The following is a 15,404-nucleotide window of genomic DNA, read 5'->3' as shown; positions in this document are numbered from 1 at the left end:
ACAGGCAAAGCAAGAGTAGAAGGGCAGTTTCATATCGCCCTTCTCAATTGTCAGCGCCAACCGTACATCCGGGGTATAATCGCCAACCCATTTGCTCTGAGGTCCCCATTATATTTTGGTCCAAATGTCAAATCCCAACAACGCCAGTCGCTAATTCATATCTTTTTGCACAAACGCCCTCAATCGTTCTTTTTCTTTTCTTGTGTTCAGTCTCGGCTGAAAGTGCTGCTGACACGAGCCCAGAGCTTGGTCTTGGAGCTCATGGAGCTGCTGTCGCTAGCATCCGAGCCAGCATCGCTACCCTTGCGATGGAATACATTACCGGCGCCGCCAATGCCGACGTGTCCAGCAGCCATTTGGTCACGGGCAGCAATGCGGTCGTACTCATCGTCAAGAGACACAGAGGGCTGCTCGCTTGCGCGGTGGACGTTGCCAGCTCCGCCGATGCCGCTGAAGAAGCGGCGAGAGGGGGTGGTAGTGGTTGTGCTGGGGGTGACGACGGTGCGGTTTGATGAGGATGATGTGGTGTCTTTTGAGGCACGAGAGATGTTGCCGTAGCCGCCGCGGCCGGAACGTACGAAGACGTTTGTGGAGGGGGAGGGCTCAGTGAGGATGTAGCTGGGCATTGTGATTGTGTGGTTGTGGTTGTGGTTGTGGTTGTGGTTGTGGGTGTGTGCGTGTAAGTGAGGTGGGTTCTCTCAGTGCTGAGGATGAGAAGAGGATATAGGTAGTTGATTCAATGTCAAGTTGTAGATTGAATTGTTAAGAGTAAGTAGAGCTTGAGAAGAGAAAGAGAGGTTGTCATGATGGGAAGAGCTTGGGTAGTTATACCACGACTCAAGCTTAGGTATTCAAGGGGCCACAGCAAAACACCCGACAACACAACCTTCCTTCAGCCAACCTAGCCAAGCCCAAACAAACCAAACACAGCATAACAAACGCAATTGCAGATACTTTTTCGAGCGCACCCCACAAATGGACCCATCTTTAGAAATTTTTCTTGTTCCTTTCTCTCTTGTTCCTTCGCTTCTCCCCGCATTTTAGATCGTCATGTTCAATATGTACCGTACCCGCCACTCCCTTTGATCCCATAGCCGCCAGCCCAGACCAGACAGGAGACACCGTGATCACACTCCGCCAGTCTCAGGAGCCTGAAGGCAAAAAGTCAGAGCTTTTTTCTCGTCTCCTGACATTCTTGGTCAATTGCGCTTTGCAGTTAACGGCAAGCACTGTGCGTGTGATCCAGAGGCTGTTCCTTGCCCAGAGAAATGGCGCTGTCACGCGGTCCCCCCAGATTTTCAACCAAATTGTGTTCCTGGATCGTCTAGAGTTTTTAGTATGTAAAAATTACCCCATAGAAATGCACTACCCCCGAGCTATTGGTCGATGCAGGGATGCGAGGATCCACGGCTAGGACGTCTTGGAGTTAGCGTCATCTTGGAAGACGACGACGTGCTTTGGATATTGGATATGACAACCAGACCCGGACCCAGATAATTCCTTGCAATTTTGCCTTGTGATGTCGTCGTCGTCATGAGGGAGAAGCGTAAGTCCAGGTGTAACAGAACACGTTGTCAATGGGACTCTGTAATTGAATGGGGCTGTTGGTGGTGAGACCTTGAGACAGGTCGACCAGAGCGATCAACAGACTCTCAAGCCATGCATCGTGAGTTTGGAGTCTGTGTATGGAGTACAGAACAGTTGGCTGTAACAACTCTCCACTTCAGAGACACATACATGACCTCAGTCTGATGTACGAAACACTCAAGCAAACTTACCACATCTTCATTCAGCTTCCCTAGAGACAAACAAGCTAGCAACGGCCACTCCCGCTTCAGATCTAGGTTGTGTCCCTCAAATCTTAACTCAACAATGGTCTTTCTCGTTTTCGAGATCCAATTCCCAGCTTTTACGAGATAGAAACGTTGATATCCTATCGTCTCACCAGCTTGTGCCATGCTCTGGCCGAGATCTCGAAGATCCTCCCCTTGTTATCAGATCAGAGCCCTGCTTGGCCTACATCTCTTCCCCAGATCTTGTTCCAAAACGGATATGCTCCATCTAAATAGACTATTCTGTAAGTAAAAATAGACATGGCAAGCATGGAGCAGGAGAGCGGTTCATCAACACCGAACTTTCCGACTTTCCGAGTATTCCGAAAATGTCGCTTATACCGTCCAATTTCGAAGTGTTGCGTAAGTGTAAAGTGTCTTCGTTCACCTTGTGTCATTCTGTCTTTCGACGCGAAAATGGACGTGATCTTGATGTGGCATGTTGCTGTCGTTCCCAAGTGGCACTAGCGGTCGTATACTCGGTCATGTGCCAGTTTGTCAACGCCTCTGGAGATTTTCGAGAAAGAAAGTTTCACCCCACTGAGACCTCACGAATGCTTTCCAGCGACAGTGGGCATTGGATTTGAAGTTGCAGTCATCATTCTTCCAAGGCTTCTCCTCGGTGTTACAAGACCTGTTGAGAGAGAGACAGTTCGTCTCAGTCCCATAACAGGACTGCCCCATTACCAATCATACCAAGCCTGAACCTTTGACGTTTCAAGATAACTATTGAAGCATCAAGTCGTCTTTCTATACCGCCTCCGTTTCATGGCAGTCTTCAAATTGCCGAGTATCCAGAAGCGAGATATTCTATGGAGATTATCAGGATCTGCGCAAGCACGGTGCAAAACATACCGACTTTTGTCAAACTCTATTGTGCTGTAATATCAGTCGGTTCAGTCCGACACAGTATCCCAATTTGACCCGTGTGGCCATAACGAATCCATGAACATTTCAGTAAATGCTCGATTTGGTCAATTAAACTATATTAGTAATGTGCTTGTATCGGTGGTAGTTGTACAGCAAAGTGTTTGGGCCTTTAAGCATTAGTCAAATTGTGTCAATGTTCTCACTAGTTGCAAGACACAGAGTAAATGGCAAAACATTATAACATTTAGAGAATAGATATCCAGCCTACCAGGCTATTTAGGTCAAGTTATACTCCATCCAACGCCCCAGAGATCATTTCTTCAGATTCCAAATACAAGGCTGCAAAAGAAGCACAATTGTGCATGCCGGACTTCGTCTTTCGGCATATTCAGAATTCGAGAAAGATCCTCTATTTGCCCATGCTCATCCAGCCAAAGATGCCGCACGCAAAGGACAGAACCAGGAAAGTGATGATACCGGCACCAGCCCTGTCTGCAGTGGTCAAAGGCTTGTAGGTCCTATCAATCTTGCCATCTCCGACGTTGCCGGCGTTGGGGTTACCCTTGGAGGTACCTCCGGACTTGGCCGTGACGGGAGGAGGTGTGTTCTCCATGAGCAGAGACGAAACGGCAGCGAGGACGTTCATCTGCTGACCGGCACCTGTCTTGCCATCATAGACACCGCTGGCCCACTTAAAGCCGCAAGCACGCTTTGTGTCTCCTCCAGTACATTGCTTGATGGCAGCTTCGGTTGATGTCTGGAGAACAGGAAGAATCTTTGGCTTGATAAAGGGAGCAAGATGTGTTGCCTGAGACATCCAACGGTGGACGTAGCCCTTGAATGAGTACATATCGGTGGTGCAGGTGCCGTGGTTCTCGCAGGCAATCTCGACAGCGATATCCTTGGGGAAGAAGTTGCTGATAGTAGCGTCGACTAGTTTGTCTACACGGTCCTTCCATTTCTGCGCACCATTGGTCTGAAGAAGTCAGTGAATTGTCAGTAGTACCATGTTTAGGCCGACTTACATAGTTATACATGAAAGCAGCGCCTTGGAGGAAGACGCCAGAGTTGTAAGAGAACTGAGCCTTGTTGATATCGGTACAGTTTGTTCCGACATGAGCACCGTCATAAATCTTATAAGTGGCGGGGTCAAGGAAACCAACGCCCTCGACCCAGTCCCAGGTCTTTTCAGCCCAGTCGGAATAAGTCTTGTTGCCGGTGTAGCGAGCAAGTCGGGCACCCAGGTTAAAGAAGCATCCATTAGCAATACCTTTGAAAAGTTAGTACAGAATCGATCAAGGTAAATATCTCGAGAGGAGCGCTGACTGTTCTTATAATCGTAACCATTGTTAGTTCGAGGAATTTGCCATCGAAGACCACCGTTACAAGTGCTGTCGTGTCGATCGGGATTGGCCTGAGTGTTAAAGACGGCCTGAGCGAGGGCAAGCCATCCAGGCTGGTCTGAAGCAGGGTTGGGGAAGTCCAGCTCAGCAGCCAACATGGCAGACATTCCCCAGAAACCTTGATCGTCGTTTCCGAGGGACAGCGTAACGTTGGCAGGTTGGTAGTCCTGATCATCACCGACTTGGAACTGCATGGCCTGCATCACCACTTTGTTGTAGGTAGAATCGCCGGTGCACTTCCAGTAATCCATATACGTCCCCCACATAGCACCGCCTTCCCACCAGTAGTAGTCACCATTGGGGGGAGGACCAGGTAGAATACCAGGAATACCGCCAGGGTCGTCTCCGTGGTAGTATGTGATCAAGTCAGCGGCGAGTTGCTTGGCTGACTTCTTGATGGCGTCTGTTGCTAAAGTCAATGTCTGTTTCCCTACAAGCCAACCGTTGAGGGGGCCGCACCTGTGGAATCAATGCTATAGGGCGACTGGGCGTTAACGAAACCCGTTGAGGCCAAAAGCGCAACGGCGCCGGTTGAAAAAATGGGCTTCATCGTGGGCGAATGCGAGTGAAATGAAGCGAGCGAGATTAAGAGCGAGCGATGGAAATTGACGGGAACGAGCGGTAGACGCGCCCAGCGAGGGCTTGGTCGGAATATCGATAAAGCTGTGGAAATTTACCGTAAAACAGACCGAGCAGTCAAAGAGTGTGAGTCGGTCGATCTGACGGATTAAAAGGACAAACGGTCGACGTAAAGTCTGCGATGAATCGATGTTGTTGAAGAAGTCAAAGTGCCAAGGAAAAGAAATGGAAACGGGCGACGGGGGTTAATGCGTGTGTTAGTATTGCCGCAAGGTCAGGTAAGGTAAGGTACGTGCAGAAGCGTGCAATGCAATTAAAAGGGAGCGAGAGAGGGAGGGAGGGAGAAACAGAGGCTACAACCAATGAGATTGACGGTGGATCGCGAAGAAGGAGGGTGACACGAGCTGGTGAGTGGCTCAAACGGAGTGAGCGAGACCTGGGAACCGTCACATTAGCGGCGTCAGGTACCTATTTTTGCTGCGACGGGTGGGCGGGCAGCATGATTACGCATTGATACGAAGTGATCAGGGGCTGGGGAATGGTTTGAGCTGATGGTTCGTTCCTGTTTTTGATCTTGCACTGCAGCTCCAGTACAGATCAGATGCTCGACCATATTCCGTCTCTCTACGCTGTAATACGAATACTGTATCCGTATATTCTCAGTTGCTGCATTTAACAGTCAATCAACAGATGACCGTTGGGTTCTGGAAGGTTTACGCCGTTGCAAAGAATGGTCTCCATTGCAACCAAACGTCCATACGACGCCAGCCCTGGCTGGAATCCAGACTTGCCGTGCCTTGCCTGAATGGAGGAGCCCGCCCTGCAAGCTTATTTATTCCGCCCCGATTCACCCATTTCTTTCGCTTCTGCCGAAAACCTAATTGACATTGTTATTTGTCTCTGTCAAGTACTCATCTCCATGCTATTTTCCTCTTTCTCGAGCGCGCTTTTGGTGTCGTTAATGCTTCAAACACAAAGCATGTCGTCGATATCTTTGTTCAATGCCAAGGCGCTTATCGGCACACTTTTCCGATTCGCGACCCAGGGTCTGGTATGCCAAGATGCCCAGGTGCCAAGTTTACCTTGTCCCGTTGTCGTTCGCGTGGTCTCCCGTCTCGGCGCCGAGATGATTGCCTTCAGGTAGAGGGACCACGTGATTCGTGTTCCCGTTCACGGGTTTAACAGGTTTCGATCACAGTTGAAACCGTAGACATCTAAACATGTGAGCTTGATTTAAGCAATCTACGTCCATGCACACCAAAGCTCGACCCATCTACTACTTCTCCATATTCTCCATTTACTTTATCTCGGAGGATCGAGATGGTGGGGGGAACTGGTCCGAACCAACATTGCCCTTGAAAATCCCCCAGAAAATGGACAACGGACCCAGTATTCGTTCAACAGTGCTGAGATGATCGACTTTGTCGAGATACAGTCGGACCGAGCATTCCTTACGAAGTACAACATAGATATGAGCTTGATTCCGGGATATTAGATTTCTAGTGTTGAAATGGTACTTACCACAATTTCAAGCACGGTTTCTCGTTCTACAAATGACCGAGAATGATGATCTTTGCGTCAGCGCTTCTAGCTCCGTGACCTGTCTAGTGTTTGTCTATTCGAAGCCTTATGGTCTAAGAAACCTCACATTTGAGCGGCATGAAATCTCACAATATTTTCTATAAAATACACAAACATTGATTTTTATTAGCATGCAAGCTGGCTCTATTAATTCGAAGGCCAGTTTGGTACGACTTCCACTTCCCCCAATCGACATATCATGAGCCGGTCGTCACAGACATACCTTCGATAGAAGCCTCCATCTATGACCCGATATCGACAGTTGAATCGTCTTGAAGTAATCAAAGGTAAGTATTATCTAAAGTTAATTCATTCCAAGTTTAAGGACTGGTTTCAGTTCCGACTATAGCAATAATGATTCATAAGCACTCACGAGAGAGATATCCGCTCAACTGGAGAAGCCATCATATCCCTTATCCGACGAAGTTTAGAAACAATCTCATGGTATGTTCGAAGAAAATATCAATTTCTCGAGTATAAGTCCCGGGCCTATGTCATCTCTTGTTCGTTTGAAATTTCATACATGCAGCCACGAATTCCAGGTGCGGTCTGTCATGTTCCCCAATGCAGCCGCTATCCTAGCTGATGTCTCGATACATCTTCTACCAGCCTCATGATAGTTGATCACCTATCATGTGTTATCATGAGAACTGACGATCTCGAGCTAGAAGGCTTCCAATAGACGCAGCGATGTCGCCATTTGTGCTTGAAGTGGAACCGCTACTCTAGTAATTCCGCTCTAAAACCGACTTCGATTCAGGAACAAGCTCGGTTCGGCGACACTTTATCCCATCTTGGCTTTACTCACCAATCAGCGACTGGACCCTGACGACGCTGCTTCAGGGGGACGAGTTTAGTTACAGATAGCTGTCCTTTCTGATTGCGGCTGTCAGCGCAACGAAGCGACGACATTGTGAATTCCCAATTTCGTTCACGACAAATTCCCGGTCGACTTTTGAACGAATCTCCCAAGACCACTGAAGCCGGTTCCAATTGGTTTCCAGTCCTTTGACCGTCATTTCACCGAGGCATGCGGCAATAGGCTCAAACTCTCTACACATTTGCTGTCGACCCAGCGGCTCTCGACCATAATTTGCGACGGGACCGATTTCGCGACGGCACAACATCGAAACAGCCTTTATTGTATATATTCGACCTAGCGGGACTAGAAGATTTTTGCAAAGATGATGAACGGAATGGAAAAGTCGGATTATGACGAGGACAGGTTTGGTCCTAAGGAGGGAAGCTTGGTCAGCGCTTTCGATGCATTCCGTACGTCTCTCATCGCTGCTGGGTTTATGTGCGCTAACTCTCGACAGCCAAATCGAAGCCGCAATACATCCAACGAACATCGGGAGGTGGAAAATGGACAGTCGCCGTGTCTATCATCTCAATTGTCCTCATCTGGGGCGAACTCGGTCGCTGGTGGCGCGGCGCAGAGTCTCACAACTTCGAGGTCGAGGCTGGTGTTTCGCGAGAGCTTCAGATCAACATGGACATCGTGGTGAAGATGAACTGCGATGATATCCATGTTAATGTCCAGGATGCGTCTGGCGATCATATCCTAGCTGCTAAGCGTCTCAAGGCTGATAGGACACTCTGGAGTCAATGGGTGGACAACAAGGGCATGCACAAGCTCGGGCGGGATAGCCATGGTCGTGTCAACACTGGTTCTGGATACAACGAGTTGGGATACGAGGATGAGGGTTTCGGCGAGGAGCACGTTCACGATATTGTTGCGCTTGGTAAGAAGAGGGCCAAGTGGGCAAAGACACCCAAGTTCAGGGGCAATGCCGACAGCTGTCGTATCTATGGAAGTTTGGACTTGAACAAGGTGCAGGGTGATTTCCATATCACTGCGCGAGGCCATGGTTATAGGGGTAATGGCGAGCATCTCGACCACAGCAGTAAGTCTGACGAATTGTGGTCCGCACCGTGTGCTAACTAGTCATAGAGTTCAACTTCTCGCATATCATTTCGGAGCTTTCATATGGCCCATTCTACCCTTCGCTGGTCAACCCTCTCGATGGCACCGTCAATACAGCACCCGGCAACTTCCACAAGTTCCAATACTACCTCTCTGTTGTGCCTACTGTGTATAGCGTCAACTCAAAGTCCATCCTCACCAATCAATATGCCGTTACCGAGCAGAGCAAGGCGGTCGACGAGCGATATATCCCTGGTATTTTCTTCAAGTACGATATCGAGCCAATCCTGTTGACCGTTCACGAGAGCCGCGACGGTATTATCAGCCTGCTGGTCAAGATCATCAACATCATGAGCGGTGTCCTCGTCGCCGGACACTGGGGTTTCACTATCAGTGATTGGATCCACGAGGTTATTGGTCGGCGGCGACGCAGCAACGGTGGTGTTGGTGTACTGGGTACCAAGGAGGGCTTTGACGAGTAGATGGATGGATAAGGAATACAAGCATGTAGCATACAGCGCTGCTGGAGAGCCAAGCAGAAGGAGTTATGGCTTGGGGTTATGTACAACTGATTTATGGAGTTTAGGTCAAAACATGGGATTTCGATTTTAGCATAAGATACTTGATAACAGATTTGCATAAAGCAGGAGCCAATGTTTGTGAATTTGCCAATATGGCCAGGTTAACTGAGGTACCCTGTAAAGCACTCGGCGATAATCCGTCTGCTCATAGCCTCGTAGCAAGGATGCATTATTGAATGTGGCTTAGAGAGCGCAAAGCCAAACGCCTATTCTCTACAACAAAGAACCAATCCATTGATTTCCTATCCCTGAAGTTAAAGTGCTTTTGCCCGATCTCATAAGACGGCCGTATTGAAAACGCCGCCATGCTGGTATGGGAAAAGGCAGAAGCATGGAACATTCCAGTCATGAGAACACCACGGAACTACGGAAAAGGCCATCAGACGGAGACCCTTCTCGACGATGGTCTGTCAGCATCTGATTGTGCATGTGGTCTTGACAAAGAGAGTCTGGTGACTCAAACCTCAAGAGACCGCGTAATCAATTGACCTTGAAAAGCGGAGCCTGATGACTCTGGAAATGTCTCTCCTGATGATTTGTTCTTTCATTGTTTCTTTTTTATTACTGTTAATAATATGATGGATCTAGGCTGAGGTGAGGTGACTCCGTCGGCAACTGAGAATAAGAACCAAGATGTTGATCGTTGATGGGTCAAGGGTTTTAAGAGGTGGGGTTATTCCATTAAAAGCCTATGACGACACCGGCGACAGCCCAGTCCGAGTGGAGACAGCCCGAGACCTGTAGTAGCTTGCTCAGTGCTCACGATGATGCATGCTCTTGTTGATTTGCACGAGATCGACCAAGGTTCACGGTTCGGCACGTCCAGCCTCTAGGTCGAGAATATGGGAGGCTTCGTCGCCTCATTCCTTTCATTCCTCGAGTTCTAGGAAATGTCCCTGTCGATGAATGAAGAACTGGGCCTTGGTTTGAGGTGGGCTTTTTAGATCCCGACCGAGATGGAGGGTGACCCCGTGCGAGTCTGGTCTTTCTCTTGTCTTTTGACTTTTCAAGTTTGTTGGGGGTTTTAATTGAGACAGGAGACAGGGCGGGATAGGCCTGGATCTGTCTAACTCGAGACGGTTGTTTACATGAACCGTTTGGTGTAACAAGGGTTGAAAGAGACGGGACAAAGAGTGCATTCAGCTATTGGGTACTACTCTAGATATTGGATGCTTGTTTGCAGTTTGAGTCAATGCGTTTGGTGAGGCTCTGTGCCCAACTTGACTGGCGTTGGACTGGATGGACTCGATATTCTTGGTATCGTCCGTCTGTGGTACTTGGAATCGTATTTTGGGCATAAACGATCCCTGACAGTTGATCAAGAAATTGCCCGAGATAACCCAGAAAAGAACCATTCTCTTCTCCCCAAGACTATGTACAGATTCTATCTGAGGTTGCATCGGAGTTGACTCTACTAAAGACCTGATTGGCTTCGGTCTCAGAACGTCCAGCATCAGCCGGGCAGAACAAGAGACCTTCTGCCACCCATCACGATATCTCGCCCAATCCCGTGCGATGTTCTACTGCACAAGCAGCATCATCTTCCATCATAGCCACAGCAGGCTTTCTCTCCCAACCCCTGTCAGAAAAGCCGTCCACTGAAGTTTAAGGGCTCCACGCACACTCACACGCTGGAGCCGGGCACTGATGTCCATGCCCTGTCCACGCTAACTGCGCCTGGATGAATCAGAATCAAAGCCCGGCCCAGCCCAGCCATTCACTCATTCATTCCGGGTGCCCAGTTCCTTTCTTCTCGCTCTCAGGAGGTTCCGTCATAGGTAGCTCATCTTGGTTACTTCCCAGCTTTTTCCCCCTCCACCAAACCACTTCTCCTTCTTCCTCATACAAACATACAAGCAAACGAACGAACCTAGATTTCGCTGTTGATTTCTCGTTAGGCGTTTTCTATACTAAACCTTTGGATTTACTTCCATTTCTTGACGAAATTCCCTCTTTTGGATCCTCATAACTCTATCGCACAGCCTTATACCCCCCTGTCACACCCCGCGATGGGTGACGTCTACAGAGAGTCTCGCGTATATCGTGAGAGGGACTGGGAGCGAGACGATGGCTCTTCAGACGACGAGCGCTATCGCAAAACCACGATCAGACGATATAAGGTCGCACCAAGCAGATCTGATCGCTTCGAACGAGGTTCCGAATTTGATGATGGACGTTCCCATTTCTCCCGCTATGGTCGCTCTTCTGGCGACTTAGCTGAACACGACCGACGCTCTTTCGTCCCGGATCGCCCTCGCTCTGCCTTTGAAGGAGCTCCCTCTCATGCTAGTTTTCACGAGGACCGTGGCCGAGACACGGCTCCTCGATCTTACGTTTACGAAAAGGAGACTGAACGAGAGACTTATCCTCCTCCACCCCCACCTATGCCAATGCCTGCGCCTTCTCAGGTTGGAGACCGAACTCGTGCGCCAGCTTTCGTGGAGACCAAGGAAGTTGAGCGTGACTGGGATCGACGATCTCGCTTTGACGCTTTGTTCGACGAGGACGTCAAGGTTGAGAACCAAATGGTCAGGACTGAACGCCGAGATAACGGCGATTACCGCGTTGAGAAGCGTGTCGAGGAACATATCGACGATACTCATGGATGTGACGTTGAGCGATACCGCAAGGAGACGGAATACTACACCCCTTACGACCCACCGCCTCCTCCAGCTCCCGTAATTATTCGACAGCGCGCCCCTGAACCACAGAAGATCATTGTTCAAGAAGCGCCTCCCCCGGCTCCAGTCATCGTTTCTCCTCGCCAGCAACAGCAGCCTGGTGTAGTTGTCATTCGTGAGAGAGAGCCTGAACGACAACAAGTTGTAGTTCGAAGGGAGCATCGAGAGCACCGACACGAGCACCGACATCGCCCTTCAGAGGAGGAGTATTACTATCGCCACGAGCACCGCGACTCCCGCGGAGACCGTGACTACGCCATTGAGCGATATGACCGCAGACGTCGTGACCACGGCTACCACAGTGATGACGATGATTATTACGTCCGACGCAAGGTTATCCGTCGCCGCGAAGGCAGCGAGAGTCCCCACCACAAGCGACACTTGGCTGAAGGCGCTCTTGCTGGTGCGGGTGTCACAGCTCTCCTCAACAGTCGCCGCGACAGCTACGGTGAACTGCCTGAAAACCGCGGCCGCAAGGTTATTGCTGGAGCTGCTCTTGGCGCTCTTGGCACTGAGGCTTTGCGCCGAGCTCGTAGCGCTTACGGCGATCGCTGGTATGGTGACGATGAGTCTCCCGATCGCTCCTCTCGACTTAAGCAGGGTCTCGGAATCGCTGCTGTTGCTCTAGCTGCTGCTGGTGCCGCCAAATACTACCAGTCCAATAAGATTGAAAAGGAGGAGGCGATTCGAGGCAGAAGCCGTCGTCGTGGTTATTACTCTGATGACTACTCGCGCTCTCGTTCGCGATCCATCATTCGAAAGACCACGACGACAAAGAGCACTAGCCGCGGTAGCCGTCGTCGTAGTTTGTCGACGGCAGCCAAGGCAGCTCTGGGAACTGTTGCTGCTGCAGGTATTGCCAAGCACATTCGCAACAGGTCCAAGTCATCTCGAGGTCGCAGCAGCAGTAGGTCAAGTAGCTCGCGCAGCCGCAGCCGATCAAGGAGCCGCAGCAAGTCTAGACTTCGCCGCGGTGCCGAGATCGCTGGTGCCGCTGTAGCAGCCAAGGCTGCGCACCACGTTTGGAAGAAGCGCAAGGAAAAGAAGGATGGCAGTGACGATAGCAGCGATGATGAGTACTACCGCCGAGGCCCCTCGAGAAGCCGGAGCAGGAGCAGGTCCAAGGCCAGATCCATTCGTTCAGAGCGCGGGACTGATCCTGAGCTAGGCCCCGTAGTTGAATACGGCACCGATCCCCTCGCGACGCAACCGCCGGCCTCAACGTCGCGAGGCTACGAATCCGAAGCGGAGGCAAGACGTCGACGCCGTAGGCGACGCGACCGTAGTCGATCCGCGTCGTCTGCGGGATCCGACAATGACCGTAAACGCAGCAGAAGCCGACTCGGGGCCGCCGCAGCCGCAGGAGCTGCAGCCCTTGGTATCAAGGAATACAAGGACAAGAAGGACAGGGAGAAGAGAGAGCAGCGCTCTAGGGAACGACGACTCGAACTTGAACGAGAACGCGAGCGAGAAGATGAGCGAGACCGTCGTGGTCGAGCCACCAGATCTCCTTCGCGAACCCGATCTCGAAGTCGTTCCAGGAAACGTGAGCAGTCCTTGAGTGACTGTGACTGTGTTGACTGACCACTATGAAATAGGATTCGACGACTATGATGATCGTCGCCCTCGCTCACGCTCACCACCCATGGCTTCTGGTGGCGCTGGCTTCCCACCTTATCCTATGGACCCGACTCCTCCACCTGGAAATCCTTACACCAATATTCCGGACCGTGCTGCTGACTTCCAGCCTTACGTTCCTCAAGACTACACGGGCTACCCCCCGCCGCCTCCTGGACCTCCTCGAGGACTTTCCACAGGACCCGCCAACTACCCACCGCCAGGACCTCCTGGGCCACCACCGCCCCCTCCAGGACCTCCGGGACCTCCACCGGCTGGCGGTCCAAGAGCGCCTGACAATGTGAGTAATCCTGTCCACAACCTTGGCTCAAGAGGCCTTGATGAGGGTGCGTCCGACCGTACTGGGAGGGTTGATGGCACAGGAGAAAAAACAGAAGCTGACTCCGTAACAGATAGTCTAGACTCGTCTGATGAAGGTCAACCAGCCAAGTCGGTAGTCTTTGGTCCTTTGTCACCAAAGAGCTCTATGACAATGAGGCGACACCGTGAGGAAACAGCAGCCAAAGAAGAAAAGGAGAGACAGGAGCAAGAGGCTCATGACCTACTTCAAGGCCTTGTACCCACTAGGCCACGTTCGAAGTCCACTCCTCCTGCTATGGAAATGGATGACTACTTTGGACGGAGACATCGTTATCGAGATGATGATTCCAGCTCGGATGAGTCTGTCGAAGAACTACCCGACCGATTTGACAGACAGGGTAGGCCCCTGGATGGACGATCGAGTAGGAGCCGTAGTTGGACTCGCAGGCAAGGTGATTTTCAGTACAAACCCAGACATCGGGATGATTGGGACATCAAAGGAGCTTGGCAAGTAGCTGGAACGGATAGTCAAGCTGTGGATCAGATCGTTCGTGGAGTCACTGGAGCACTTGAAGGTAAAAGCGGATGGCTTGGTCTAATTGGGAATATTCTTGGAGGGCTTCAAGAACCAGAACAACGGGAGGCTATTGAAGACGGAGGTCACGAAAGAAGAAGACGCAGAAGGAGACACAGAGACTAACGACTTGACGACTGTGATTTTGGGAACGATTTCTTTGGAAGGATATGATTAATGGTCTGCTTTTCCAGCTGAGCTTCATGATATGATGTTATGACTATTATACATTACGGCCGATATAGAGAAACACGGTTTGATGTCTTTTTATATATGATGTCCCCATTCCGTCTATGTGTCTTTGTCTCTAACCTTTCCACATTGTAACCCTCTATATGCCCTGCGAAAGGTGATGCTTCTATGAGAAGACGTGATGTTGGAGCCGCACTGCAGCTGTATAGCAATGTCGGTTGAGAATTATTGCTTGTGACTGAAGTGTGAGTCTTTGATGTATCATTTTGAGTGGAGTTTGTAAGAGAGCTGAAGAAGCTCGATCTTTTGTATTACCTCGCTCGAAATGGGACGGATGGTTGACGAGATAGACATCTTGCTTTGAGAGTATCGCATCGCATGCATATGCATCTCGATTCTTGCGACTGTCTTTGGCAGACATGGAAGTGTTATAAACCAAATCAAGCAGCGCGAGCAGCATCAGAACCATGCTCGCACATGCAGCTGTATTTAGCGACGTTCAAGACGCCGCCACATTTCCCGCAGAGGATGACATACTTGTCCGTGTCATAGTCCGTGTCTTTGACTGTGACAAGGTCTGAGCGGGGAACTTCTATCACGTCTGGAGTCGACGTGGTAGGGGTGTTGTTTCCAGGAGTGTTTGTGGTGGTTGAGTCTGAACTTGACATGTTATGTTCTAAGGAGTGGTCGCTGTCATGATTATCAAGGAGAGGAAAAGGAAGAAAAGGAAGGGAAAGAGAGGAAAAGGAAGAAAAAGGCGAGATGTGATTGATTGCATTGAGATTTATATAGTTATCTGATGGGCGCTGCTGTTAGGCTGTGATGGCTTCATTTATGGAGAGGTCTAAGCCACATTAGTTAGAGCAAGGATCCAACGTTGTAGAAGTTTCGCTTAAGCTTCGAGATGTAGTCGATTGGAGGATTGGCTCCTTTAGGTATGTGATTGTATGATATGAGGTTCTCAAATACTGCGAGATTGTTGGATTGTTCTGGGTGGTTCCTTGTAAGTCGATGTTACATTCTGTGGGGCACCCGGATCTTTACCGTTGTCAGTAACTGGAGGTTTTGTTCCGGTTCTTGGATCCCACGCCGTTAGACCCTGAAGCATCTTGTACTTTTAACATGGACATTTCCATAGATAACGTCTATAATATTCTGAAACATGCCATTGGTATCCTTTCGTGTCGGCACTAATACATATAAGCCCCCTTCTTATAAATCATACAACTAACTCCTCATCCTCGAC

The 15,404-nt window shown here is 50.0% G+C and overlaps 6 protein-coding genes across 16 annotated transcripts; 3 read left to right on the top strand and 3 right to left on the bottom strand.

Moving 5' to 3' along the window:
• Positions 1 to 206: 206 nt before the first annotated feature.
• FVEG_03117 (hypothetical protein) lies at positions 207 to 626 on the bottom strand (the record flags this gene model as incomplete). Its single annotated transcript, XM_018890701.1, has 1 exon — positions 207 to 626. One exon carries the CDS (start codon positions 624 to 626, stop codon positions 207 to 209), a length of 420 nt encoding a protein of 139 aa, XP_018747065.1.
• A 2,485-nt stretch (positions 627 to 3,111) lies between these two features.
• On the bottom strand, positions 3,112 to 4,655 carry FVEG_03118 (hypothetical protein; the record flags this gene model as incomplete). Its single annotated transcript, XM_018890702.1, has 4 exons — positions 3,112 to 3,678; positions 3,728 to 3,972; positions 4,029 to 4,508; positions 4,565 to 4,655. The coding sequence occupies 4 exons, from the start codon at positions 4,653 to 4,655 to the stop codon at positions 3,112 to 3,114; spliced, it is 1,383 nt and encodes a 460-aa protein (XP_018747066.1).
• An 834-nt stretch (positions 4,656 to 5,489) lies between these two features.
• Positions 5,490 to 5,828, top strand: FVEG_15190 (hypothetical protein; the record flags this gene model as incomplete). Its single annotated transcript, XM_018904313.1, has 1 exon — positions 5,490 to 5,828. The coding sequence occupies one exon, from the start codon at positions 5,490 to 5,492 to the stop codon at positions 5,826 to 5,828; it is 339 nt and encodes a 112-aa protein (XP_018747067.1).
• Positions 5,829 to 7,449: 1,621 nt separating this feature from the next.
• FVEG_03119 (hypothetical protein) lies at positions 7,450 to 8,674 on the top strand (the record flags this gene model as incomplete). Its single annotated transcript, XM_018890703.1, has 3 exons — positions 7,450 to 7,537; positions 7,585 to 8,172; positions 8,220 to 8,674. The coding sequence occupies 3 exons, from the start codon at positions 7,450 to 7,452 to the stop codon at positions 8,672 to 8,674; spliced, it is 1,131 nt and encodes a 376-aa protein (XP_018747068.1).
• A 651-nt stretch (positions 8,675 to 9,325) lies between these two features.
• Positions 9,326 to 15,152, top strand: FVEG_03120 (hypothetical protein). Of its 11 annotated transcripts, none has more exons than XM_018890714.1 (4): positions 9,326 to 12,572; positions 12,623 to 13,000; positions 13,053 to 13,372; positions 13,485 to 15,152. In XM_018890714.1, the coding sequence occupies exons 1-2, from the start codon at positions 10,783 to 10,785 to the stop codon at positions 12,633 to 12,635; spliced, it is 1,803 nt and encodes a 600-aa protein (XP_018747078.1). In that variant the 5' UTR covers positions 9,326 to 10,782; the 3' UTR covers positions 12,636 to 13,000; positions 13,053 to 13,372; positions 13,485 to 15,152. The 11 variants fall into 11 exon arrangements, with proteins under 11 accessions (XP_018747078.1, XP_018747077.1, XP_018747074.1 ...); XM_018890713.1 differs by having other exon boundaries at positions 13,053 to 13,418; XM_018890710.1 differs by having other exon boundaries at positions 13,053 to 15,152.
• On the bottom strand, positions 14,599 to 14,826 carry FVEG_15191 (hypothetical protein; the record flags this gene model as incomplete). The annotated part of the gene is made up of 1 exon (XM_018904314.1): positions 14,599 to 14,826. One exon carries the CDS (start codon positions 14,824 to 14,826, stop codon positions 14,599 to 14,601), a length of 228 nt encoding a protein of 75 aa, XP_018747080.1.
• Positions 15,153 to 15,404: the final 252 nt, after the last annotated feature.

The sequence above is a fragment of the Fusarium verticillioides genome, chromosome 5, assembly GCF_000149555.1.
Source record: "Fusarium verticillioides 7600 chromosome 5, whole genome shotgun sequence".
NCBI lineage: Eukaryota > Fungi > Ascomycota > Sordariomycetes > Hypocreales > Nectriaceae > Fusarium > Fusarium verticillioides.
This window is presented reverse-complemented; position numbering and strand designations above follow the sequence as displayed.

What these genes read in the sequence shown, in the direction of transcription:
- FVEG_03120 (XM_018890704.1), top strand. Translation starts at nt 10,783, where the DNA reads ATGGGTGACGTCTACAGAGAGTCTCGCGTATATCGTGAGAGGGACTGG. An exon ending in TCGAAGTCGTTCCAGGAAAC is followed by an intron (nt 13,001 to 13,052) that starts GTGAGCAGTCCT and finishes ACTATGAAATAG; the next exon opens with GATTCGACGACTATGATGAT.